This window comes from Styela clava, chromosome 1, assembly GCF_964204865.1.
Source record: "Styela clava chromosome 1, kaStyClav1.hap1.2, whole genome shotgun sequence".
NCBI classification, from domain to species: Eukaryota; Metazoa; Chordata; class Ascidiacea; order Stolidobranchia; family Styelidae; genus Styela; species Styela clava.
Window position 1 is genome coordinate 8617543 of NC_135250.1, and position 12674 is coordinate 8630216.

The 12674-nt window shown below is 35.3% G+C and overlaps 1 protein-coding gene across 1 annotated transcript; it reads right to left on the reverse strand.

Annotated features, from left to right (window-relative positions):
• Nucleotides 1–313: 313 nt before the first annotated feature.
• On the reverse strand, nucleotides 314–4983 carry LOC120329264 (katanin-interacting protein-like). Its single transcript, XM_039395831.2, has one exon. The coding sequence runs from the start codon at nucleotides 4942–4944 to the stop codon at nucleotides 1591–1593; it is 3354 nt and encodes a 1117-aa protein (XP_039251765.2). The 5' UTR covers nucleotides 4945–4983; the 3' UTR covers nucleotides 314–1590.
• Nucleotides 4984–12674: the final 7691 nt, after the last annotated feature.

Here is a 12674-nt window from a genome sequence, read left to right on the forward strand (position 1 = left end):
ATAAATTTACCTTATTTTAGTTCTATTACGAGTTCGGTGACTCCCCTAGTGTTTGTACCTGAAATTATGGCCTAACCCCAACCTGGAACACATACTACGTTCCAGTGTTCGCAATTTTGGTCCACATACTTCGGGAGTACCGAAAGAAGAATGTAAGGGAGACATGAATGCAGTAAAGGAATCAGTTGGGATTTTTTTCCATCAATTTGTTTTGTGACATTGGAAGCAATTGATCTTTCCTGTTGAAAAATAGTGGTATATAGGGTCGAGTAAAAACTGTCTGGAAAGCTCACCAAAATAGTTGCATGACACAAGTTTGATCATGCAGTGCATTCGTAGGATGGAAGAAAAACTGCCCTACCATTTTGTTCTGCTAGCTAATGACATTGAAATACTATTATTTATCGATCATTGGAGATTCAGTCAGAAGAATGTTGACATCAAAAAGTCAAATAACAATTCCAGCTTCATCAACACTGTCACCTGACCAAAGACAGCAATCATAAAGAATGTGCGCTACATGCAATCCAACAAAATAGCTAATTATTATTTTTGTCTCTCTCGCTAGAGATAGATATAACCAGTTACCCAAGGAAAAAAATAAGACTTGTTTCATATAAAATAATTGTTATTATAATTGAAACTTATAATATCGTTTATAAACATATTGTAGGAAACACTTTTTTGTACAATGTAAAATTTAAGAATTCTGTCAATTTGAAGAGAAAAACGTGAGCTCAATTAGAATAACAAATTTAAAGTTTGATTTGAATAGATCACATCTCCAGTCAAAAGAAAGCATATTATATGTTTTACACTAATCATTGATAGAACATGCTTTTATACACGGCCATCTGTGGCTCATCTTTGGAAAAGAATATTTAAAAAGAACGAATAAGCACCTCATTGGCGAGCATGAACAAGTTTTGGTCATATGGTCTAATTTAGCAGAAAACAATATGTTTTGGAATTCACAAAAATACTGAGACTGATTATCGAACAACTGACCTGTTTTCAAAAAGTTGCGCATGTTCAAATATAAATCTAAAAAGTGGACACAGTGCAATGGTTTCATTTTTCAGTGCATATGAAATTAAAAATTGAAGCACCAGGGATAAGTGTTTGGTTGTATTACTAAACGAATAGCTTCCAAAAGAAAATATTCGCTGAGAATAAAATGAAAGTACCATAATAGATAAGAGATGTTAGTGCAGCACAATTTGTGTGATTGATGAATTGCAAAGCGCATTTTGAAGCACAAGTTAAAATATTTTGACATTCATTTCACAACTTATACTGGCGTTTTTCAGATACGAATAATGACAATTTTCATACATTGTAACTTGACCATAAATAGCTTGTGCCCAAAATAACCAAAAAAAATCACTCCACTGTAGATATCCAACACAATGCTAGACTATAGTGCTGCTTAAATTTCAAGCAATTTGTCCAAATAAAGATAAGAAGACAACTCAAACACATGGCTAGATACAGCGTCTCACCACGTTATCAGTAGATGCTGAGTATGAAAATAATTGATGAGTTATTAATTGCAGACAGGATGCAATAGACTTGATAATTTACTAATATTTAAAATCTAGACCGTAATTTAGTTTTCTGTTCTCTTCTCACAGTTGTCATGGGTCGTAGATTTTGATTAGGAACCTCTGGAATATCAGAGTTCATTACTTGATGATTGTTTGTCATTCGTATTTCTTGATGATCGGATTCTGATAAATCACTCACAAGTTTGCAATTACCAGCTCGTCGGATGATATTTTTATTCGTTGTAAACGAAACCAAATTGGGGTTAACACTTCCAAACACACCTGATGAAGCTGGATGTAAAGCACCACTATAAACAAGAAGATCATCAATAATAATCGCAAAATCTTTTACTCCTCGTGTAGGCGTCTTCGCATAATTCCATATTTTTATCATTGAAATTGTCACAGGTTGGTCAAATATCATGAAAACCTTGCATACAACATTTGGAATGATTGGAGATAACCACATATGCTGTGGGTCATATGTATCATTAACACCATCAATGAGTTTATCTGGTGTTCTGGCATCATCACTAATTCCACTTAATATGTTGATACTTTCTGGAAAAGCAGCAATGTTATTTTCCCCAAGTTGTATTATTCCGCCAGATTTATCGAACAATTCGATACCGTTCAAACCAACATAATATGGATCTGATACAGATTTCAAAATTTGGATTTGAAAAACAAAACCAGTTGGTAAATATGAACTTGAACAAGTTTCATCTTCATTATATGATATAGGAGACCTGCTTGCACTTGATACAACTGTACCACGATCATTTGTTATAAATAGAATATCTTGGGCAAAATCATATTCTGTGTGACCGGGAGCTTTTCTTAAAAGTATCCCCTGAGAGGATGAGATAGCACGTCCATCCAACAAAATATCGATTAATTTAACACCTTTGTAAGTATCATCAACGCTTCTGTTATAATTCCATACTCGGATTCCTTTGAGCTGCCTAGCTTGTGGAAGACTGATTTCCAAGCAAATCTCTGAATTACCAAATGGCAATAATAGCATGCTTTCATCATCTGTAGTTATGTTTTCACCATTGACAAGATTTTTCAAATCACTTGAAGCTGTATTGATGTCGAGCATTTCGCTAGTAACTTCAATACTTTCATCTTCATCACTCAGCAATTCTATGCCAGTAAGTCCAATTTCATATTCATGCCCCCAATTTGCAAGAAGCTTTAGAGAAATACACTTTACACAAAGACTACTACGATCTTCAATATGAAGATCATTCAGAAGTGAATTATCAAATGCAATTTCTTCATTCTCATTTGGAATACTATCACTCAAACGTCTTCCAGTTTTGGGGCGATCCGTCATTACTAACCATTCCATTGCATCATCCTCATCAGGCATAAAGGTTTTGTCATTTTCACTGATTTTTTCTAAAATTCCTTCATCAGTAGTGAAGAGTATTGTATCGCCAAAATTTTGCATATCTAAAGGAGTGCCTGACGCTTTAGCAATTTGTCCCTGAAAAATTAAATTATCGTCAAGCATAATGTCCACATCCTTTACACCTCTATACGAATGAATTCTTGATTTAGTGTAATTCCATATCCTGATCATAGCAATTTGCAGTCGTTTTTTGAAAGTCATATAAATATAATGATTACTTCCTTCAGTAAACGGTGTTAACCAAGTCCGGAAATCATCCATTGTGCAATAATGTCCGTCAATTAAATTTCCAACGACTCTCGGATCAGAATTGTAACCATCCAAAGTATTTATATCCGAAGGGTCTGCAAAAATTTTACTGATTTCTACTGGGTTACCTTCGGAGTCAAAAATTTCAATCCCGTTTAAACCTGTATAATGTACGTCACCCCAAGTCGAACGAATATTAAATGTTAGTCTCAAACCTTGCGGTAAGGTAGGTATTTCAAAGTCTTCAGAAATGAGTGATGGTACTTTATTTGGAACAATATTTTCATTGGCATCAGAATTTTTCAAATTTTTGGAGAAAAATTCGTTTTCAAAATCGATACTGGCTTCTAATCTACCGAGGTGTGAACTATTGAACTGAAGAAGAGATTTTAAATTTTTGTCAAATCTCGACTTTTTTGGACGATTCGTTACTGTATTTGGATCAATTTTTACATCCACCGATTCGTTACCATTGCCGCCTCCATTATTTCCATCTTTCAGATATTTGAGTTTTGGGATTTTCTGCGTATCAAACTCCTCTGCATTCTTTGATTTGCCATCAAATTTACATGCTAACTTACCACGAGGGCTTACTCCCTGTTTACCTCTTTTTGCTGTAGTTAATGGTCTCTTCAAATCAATAGTGAAACCATAGTCAAATATTTTATTGCCACAACCTTTTTCAATATTGCCTTCAAAACAGCATTTTCCATTCTGAAACACTTTGCAAAACTTTATCCCAAGGTTCAAGTTGTCTGATTGTTCATTGTAATTGCACAGTCTTAGCTTTGTTACATCATTCACTGGGGATTCGATATTTATCGTCACTGGAAGTGACTTCGGATAAAGCAAAAGCATATGTTTTGCTTTCACCGTCTTGTCAACACCATCTAGTAAATTTGATATCGAACCGTGAACAATATCTGCATGTGATATGGTAATATTTTCGCTTGAAATTGGGACTATAGCATTTTTATTATCAAATACTTCCAGAGATGTCAGACCAACCTTTTCATCACTGGAATGCCAGTTTGAATGAATATTTATTTGTATAGTACACTTTTGTTGAGGAACAGTGTGTTTTTGAATTTTGGTAGTCGCCATATTACTCTGTGGTGTCTTTTTAATATATGGCTCAGGTGAAACCTTACCCTGATTTTGGCTTTCGGAAGAAATATTCAAACTTGTATTAATTCCTTCAACCAAATCTGGGTCATCACTAACATAGTCATCAGAATCATTTAACGATGCCGCCAACTGTTCAATAATATCTTCCTCATCTGAAGTAAAGTTGTCTGAATAGCTGAGTGACAAATCGGGTTCTCCGAGGCGTAAATCTTCACCTGATTTTGTTTTAATCATTAAAGGAGTCTGACCCCAATATTTTCTTCTTCCCGCACTAGTTGGTGCAGATTGTGTCCGATTTTCATTCATTTGTGCATTTTTTATCCCAGAATGATATGCTAGTGAAGACGTGTTTCTTTCTCTTGAATTTTTATCCTCATAATCAGTTTGGTGATAACTTTTCGAATGTGGCTTTGGTTTGAATTTTGAGGCATTCGCACCATTAACATAAACTGAGAAATTTTTCTCTTTTTCTTGAAGTTTTTCGTGCTGCGGATCTTTGTTTAGGGTTTTCAAATATTGGTTGCGTTTTCCAAGTCTCATTAAATACTCCTCATGGAGTAACTGAGCAGAATCGCCTCTCTCATTATTCGCAGACTTCATGATTTATTCTCCATGTTTAAGGTATCAAACACTTATTAAACTGAAAAAATAAAATATTAAGTTAAATAAAAATATTGCTGTTTCTTACACTAGGTTGGTCTTGACTGAAGGGTTACAATAACTTTATTAGGAGTCAAAGCAGATCGATTTGTCAGTAGGTATATCATATTGTGTAAAAATAGCGGGTACAGAGGTAACAATTTCCAAGTTATATTTTGATTAAAACACTTTCTGATTGTTGTCCATGATTAACCCTACTTTTTCATTTCAAAATCTTATCACGTGGACAATCTTTTTGTTTTAAAAGTGAAAATATAAGCATAGCAAAACTTTGATCTTATTGCTGTATCATGTATATTATTAATGCTTTCAAATATTTATAAGTAGACTAACTCTCAACCATCTATCCATCTGCTATAACCTGCGGATCAGTGACCTGGCTAAGATATTATGTGTGAAAGAAAATAATTTATAATTTAAAACAACATGTATAAGTTTATTTCAACTCCATAATCAGAAGTGGTAGTCCAATAGTCTAGGTGTTCACTCACCTAAAAACCACAGAAATATGGTAGACTAAAATGAAACTTAAAATAAACTATTTGGTAAACATAATGAGAACTAGGAAAAAATAAACAATTTATTCGCCCCACAGTAATAATGATTTTATACCTGCCAAATTGGTCTTGTAAGCAAGAGTGAACAGTAGGATAGGATAGGATTTACATATTTATCCCGGGGGAGAGGAAAGCCGATAAGACGGCTTATCCATATGGCGAACCACGGCCTCTCGTCCGGTTATCATTCCAAGTCAGGTACCGTATGGGATTAGTTATATTGTTTGTTTTCGGAAAAATGGACTTGGTGGTGGAGGAAGCCGTAACCGACCAGCAGTTACTGGGTTACGTGAACCACCCAACGACGGCGAGGAGTCCAGCAATCCTCTTGCACATAACCATCCCTGCATGGAATTCGAACCTGCGAACCCATGCAGAGTAATTAGAGGTGCGGTGGCGAGCGTATTCCTAACGCTTAGCCCATTGAACCACACCGCCGTACCAGTAAAGAAAAGGAGTCATTAAAATGGTATCACCAAGTTTGTAGTCTACTGTGACAATAATAATTGGATCTTTCAATTTCCAGTCTTTCCTATTTTTTTGTAATTTCATCTTTTCTGAAGCAGCACAATGTAATTTACATTGTAAAGTCTAATCGCAAAGTTAGATAGGCCGGGTCTCATGTACTTTCTTACCTGAATAACTTCTAGTGGGCGTGGCGTAACAATTTTTGGATATAGGATTCTTGACCCCTACCTGATGACGTCATCCAAAAATTACGTCACTGCGACGTCACAATAACGAAATACAGCTTGCCAAAGTATAGCGACGGTCACCCGTAATGCAGTAATGGCGCCTACGAGTATGAATACGCTGGAGGCTGGCATATACTGTACGGTACTGTTGCTGTCCAGTTCACCAGAAGCTAATTAGGACATGGTATACCGTGAGCACAGAAGTATGTATAACGATAGATAAAAGTTATGTAGTTAGTACAAAATAAATCTATACAACTACGGAAAGAATTTTAAAAAATCGCTTCACTTCGTCGTAGAAACGCCACCAAAACACCAGAAAACAGCAAGTGCTGCATGGAGTCAATTTGCTTCACAGTTGTTCAACATTAAATTGGTTCACACGGGGTCTATATCATATAGAATTATCGTACAATAAAATCATTCTATTTCGAAGATGCTCAAAAATATGTAGACATACGTTTTGAGTGGGATAAGTGTATGTGATCATTTACAAATACTATTGCCGGCAAAAATTAAGTTTCTAATCTTTAGAAAATCAAAAAATAAAGTATATTTTGATTCCATAATCAACATAACATCCAAAGAAATATTTATTGAAAGAAAAATTAATTTCGATTTTTTCGTAATAAGCCCAGAAAAAGGATAAGCGAAATTGGGCGGAATGCCAGGATGCCAACTCCACTATCCGACCTCAACCGCCTTTAGCTGGTCTCATATGTTGTCTCTGTGCGCTTCTCTAAATCAATCTCGGGTTTGTAATGAGAAAAATTAGTTGAAATATCGGAAACCCAACTTTACTGTGGTAAAATTACAATATTTTTTTTGTCCAGGTTCTCTCTCCCACCATAGTTCTCATAGTCTTACTCTATTATTAATCATACTCTCTCTCTGCACAATGTTAGCAAAAGAAAAACTAAAATGGTAAGTGCCGATTTCAGGGTACCAAATCTTGAGATTCTTCGAGGAGCTAACCTAAATATACAAAAACACCTAGCTAACTACTCTACAAACCCTGTTCTCTCTAAAACCATTTTACGTCTGTTTCTTTTCATTCTCTTAAAACTTCTCATATAGCTAACCTACCTATACGTACAAAGATAGATAACTTCTATCTACAACCACGCTTTTACTTCGATTTATCGCCGGATCTCTCATAATAAAAAAATATAAAACTACCCTGGCCTTGGCACTTCTGTAGACACTATGTCTTACTATTTTCCTTCGACTGACTGCTTCTTCATCATACCAATTTCCTCCACGACCGACTCCTCCGAAGCTTTTACAGAGCCTTGCTACAACTCTTTTCTTTTCACATAGTTTCCAATTATGTCGACACGCGGGTAGACAATTTTACAGCTCTCACCGGCTCCCACGGTTCCAACAATTCCTTTCTCTTCTTCGAACTAGCATCTCTGGGCACGGTATTTTACTACAACCCGGTCTACCAAGTCCGATTTTAAACCCATCCTTATACCCGGTATGGTGTTTAGCATATTTCTACGCTTTCCTTGTCCCAGCGCTACTGGCGAGGATCGCGTGGGATCAAAATCTTACTTAATTATATTTATATGAGATTTTAAATAACATCACAATTAGCAACTCCTCACAATACTAATTACCGTACTGCGAACAATATGGGCCGCGCTGATACTAAATGTAAGCCTTTCATCTGGAGTGTGTTCTATGACTTTTGAATATGGGCTTGCATTTAAAATTGTTGTTTAAAATTTAAAATGTTGGGTAATGCCGTAGAAGGCGTATATAATGTCGCAATATACCAATGTGACCATTGAAAAATATTTGTATTGTACAAGTGGCGCAGTTTTGCCCCAATGTACTGCTTAATTACAAATTGCGCGATGTAAGTGTCGTATTACAAATAACAATCGAGCGTGATCTGGACTGGTAACAAACTCACTGGAATAAATCAGAGGCGGTGGAGCAAAAAATAAACTATATATACTCTATCAAAAAATGAATAAAAGAAAATTTAGTTAAATCCCCAAATCAGCACAACAGTCAGGAAACCGTTTGATAAAATCAGAAATCGCATTTTCGAAATCCTGAGATTTTATCAAAATTAATCCGGACATTCGGGAATAGGAAAATGAGTTGAAATTTCCGGATCGGGATTTTTCGAGATTCCAACTCTAATTTCAATGTCCGCATTTTTTGATCCAAACTTATGAATTTATATTTCTACATCCGTCATCTACGAATAAGAAACGTTATCACAGAGAATTTATAAACAAAGATCCGATCCCAATCCGAAACATTTGAATTGATTTGCGGTACAATCGTATAGTTCACCATCCGATATTACTTGATTACTTGAAAATATAACCCCGTAACAGTAAAGAATTCGGAAAGTCATTTATAATGACCGAGAAGCCTAGTAGAGCCCATCGAGGTCTCCGGGTCTCCAAGTACCAGAAAATATCGTTGTTTATTTACATGCAATTTAGTTTTGTGTGACCATTCCTGAGTAACATACCTTAAGTAGGCATACCTTAAGCGTGTAAACTCAAACGTATTTTTGATCTTTTTTTTCTTTCCATTTTTTATGCTTCTTGCCTGAATCGAACCGGCAAATTGCGGACGTTATCGATTTTTTTTCTCGGTATTGTTTAAAACTTGTTAGCGAGAAAAGAAATGATTGAAGAAATTCTGGTATATATATTTTATTGTTTTATTTACAATTGAAAATAAATCGTGAAATATCGAATAAAACACAAACAACAGTAATATTGCGGTTTGTATCAAAAAATGACGTTTCCTAAGAAATATTTCACATTTCGATCAGAATACAATTCACATATTATCATTTTTTCTAAATGCTAACAAAATGTACATTTATCAAGACGATATTTTTTAATATTTTCTGTCCAAACATTTCATAGTAAACTATATAATATAGGCTCAACATTGGTTCAAATCTCAGATGTGATATTTGTGCAAAACTGCCCGAGACTGATCAATATAGCCTACTAATTCAATTTAGTTTGCAATTGCCAAATTTGTGCGAATTAAGTTGAGACTATTTCAGAAACAGCGTTCGAAATATATACAACTTTGTCGCACATCAAATCACTAATTTTTGATTTTATATATAGAGTTTTTGACTAGCATTAGGTGCACTCTACTCAGTGGTTCAAAAGGCACTGCGACTTTGATGTCGAACCAATCGTTCGTAATAAGCCCTCCAATAATCCTTAGTGTAAAGTCCTTCGTTTGAACCAGACATACATTTGTAGCTTGGTCGTTGTGTGTTTTTGCTTGGACTACAGTACAAGTATTTAGAATGACCTGAGGAGTAATACCTTTCACTAAATTCGTTTTTATTTGACCATATTGTTTTAGGAGCTCGGAGATAACCATCAGCAATGTTCCCATCGGACCACATGCACGCCTTGTTTGAATGTCTACATCCAAACGTCGGGCCGAGACGCTGTTGAGGCGAAAAATCGGTGTTATGAAGCACATTGTGAGATCCTGGTCCGGGAGTGACCATTTTATCGCCAGGAAGCTGTGTCCTACCCTTTATGCTATATGAAGGACCGGTTCGAGTGCCAATTGGAACGTTATATGCTGCGGGTCCCGGTGTTCTTGCTAAATCTTGAGAGTAGCTACCGTGTCCTTCGCTATTTCCTTTCGCTCCCATGCTAAATTTAGGGGAACTTTTGTAATGTTTGGGCAGGCGCGACTTTATGTTGGAAATTTTTTCGGATTCCTGCTGTAGTCTCACGGTAGCACCTTTTATTCGAGGAAAAAACTTGACGCAATTTGACCCTTTCGATTTCTTGGTATTTGCAGCCATTTGACAAACTATTATTGCATATGTACCTGTGTCTAGCAATAACAATTTCTTTGTAATTGACTGAAAAGGAATTTGGAGAACATTAAACAAATATACTTAACGAACCACAATTATTCGAAAACCAATATAATATACTATCAAAGGGGAATGGATTCTATTGTTGAATTTTCTCAAATATTGCAGTTTATTATTTTTGAAAGTTGTGAGTTACAATTGGAATAAAGGTATTTGCGGAATGAAATAAAACTGAATTAGAAGGCAACTGAATCAGAAAACATTTCTCCAGACGAACTCAATATTACCGTAATTCCCTATCCTGACTCTAGTTGATTTATATCTCTTGATCTATAGGAATAAAACCGCAACAGTCCTCGAGAGGAAGTTGTGGACGTATTATATAGTATTCAAGTAGCCAATATTACAAGAGTATTATTCCATTCAATCAAATTATAATGGTCATTTTGAGTGTTGTGTGATGGCGATGTCAAGTAGTGCTTGATAATTGGCATGGCTTCTCTAACCTGTGGTATCGAATGACTTTTTAAATATTTCCGTTATAACTCTATAGGCATTCAAATGCGAATTTAATTAAGTGACCCAGCATTGCACTAGCTGTAGTTATCACGCTGGTACAATATTATGAGAGAACTTGCGTATGGTGATCAGTCGATCACGTAGAGAAAACATCGAGGTGTCGATAATAGGGCTGGACATTTCGAATAGTAACGTTTTTTTTTTATTATTGAAGACAATTTTTTTCAATGCAATCCTGACATATGACTATTTTCTGTACTGAGTTATTCTTTTGTGTTTGTGTGTGAACGCTCCGCAATCGGTCTTAGTGATGTATTCCATGTTTTAGTAATTCCTTTATTGACAGGACCAATTGCAAAAAAAAAAAAAAAATTGCATACAACTACATATCTCCCATTGACTCCTAAGTATTCGAGATTCGATTCGAAAAAAATATTCGAATCGATTTTGGATTCATCAGGTATTCGAAAATGCCCAGCTCTAGTCAATAACAACTAAATGGCGACGGAGGTTTTGACTTTTGACCAACCGACTTTTTCAATTTTACAAAGATTACCACTCAATTGAAAGCCAACCAGTGTTTTCCAGTTTTGTTTTCCAATTTATAAAATCTTTCGAAATTTCGAAATCTTCAAATCGAAATCGAAATTTCCAGATTCCTAAAGTCGTAGACCAAAACTAAAAAAGCTATAAACGTTTATGTTTCTTTACGGTTATGTTTAGAAAAAATAGTGGTAATTAATGAGTAAAAGAGTTGATAGTTGGTTATTTGTGTTCGAATGAAAAAAAAATATATGAAGTGCTTCTTAAATATTCGCACGGTCTCTTTTTTTGATTAGATGAGGGTAACCCAACTTTTTATGGTTTCGTATGCATTGAACAAGATTACAAGGTTTTTATTGTAATGACTCAGAATGCAGAATTATTAACATATATGCAAAACTTATTGGAACTAAATTTGCTAAATCTCTTCCCGCGATTTATGAAATGATAGTTGTTCTTTAGCGCCCACGTAAGGATAAAATTTTTTGCATTACTCATAATGTTCGGCGTCACTTTATCGCTTTCCCTTCCTACATACGCGGGCATAATCGTGTTGTATATCGGTTGAAGTTTTTACAACTTTAAAATAAAAACGCACGATTCAAATTTGCAGCCAACTTCAAAGCTGTCCGACGCGAAGCTTCAACATCGTAAAAGCTGCAACTGGTTGACGAAAATTTTGCGTTATCTATTACAGTATTACACAATTGAAGAAGATGTGTGGACTGTGGATGGGATGTTTTTCTGATACCCATTAACATTTACAACCTTTAATGTAAGCACCAAATTCTAGTAGTGCGCATAACAAAACTCATATCATTATAGTTTAGATTCAACGGCATCTAGGGGATCTATAAAACTGTGTAAAACCGTTTTTTTTCTGTTGTCGGTTGTTTTAAAATCGTCTCTATTTGAAGAAAGCACGTGCAAAATACGATGAATACTAACAATTTTATTTGCAATATTTACCCAGGTTTTTTAATGTTTTCCAGAATACAATACATTTCTGTTTGTCCTTTTATTAACTAGTTATTGGGATAGGATTTTAATATTTATCCCAGGGCATTGTATTATCAAAAATAAGCTAGCTTGATTTTATATGTTATCGATAAAATAAATGTGTTATTTTATATAGCATGGAATCTGTACTCGAAATAGCCAATCATCAGAGGTAAGAGAATGTCCCCGTTTATAAGTGCGAGTTTGTTAGGCCATCGACATGTCGAGGGAGCTGGGCATAGCTAGGGTTACCATATTTTTGTGACTTCAAAGCGGGACGCCTCCAAAGACCAAAGCTGTGATTTTATACCTTTACATTTTCCGATTTTACTAATTACTACATAAGGTTAAATTTAAAGCTATCTCGGCTGTATTCGTTGGCCATATTGTCATCGAGAGTTCATGCGCATATTCTCTGTCCAAATATCGGGTTCATTTAAAAAAATAGAAGGAAATGACGTTAACGATGCCGGTACAAATAATCCGAATTTAGACTAATTAGTACCGTATTAGTTTTACATG

Excerpts from the sequence above, each read along its gene's own strand:
- LOC120329264 (XM_039395831.2), bottom strand. The coding sequence starts at position 4,944 with ATGAAGTCTGCGAATAATGAGAGAGGCGATTCTGCTCAGTTACTCCAT.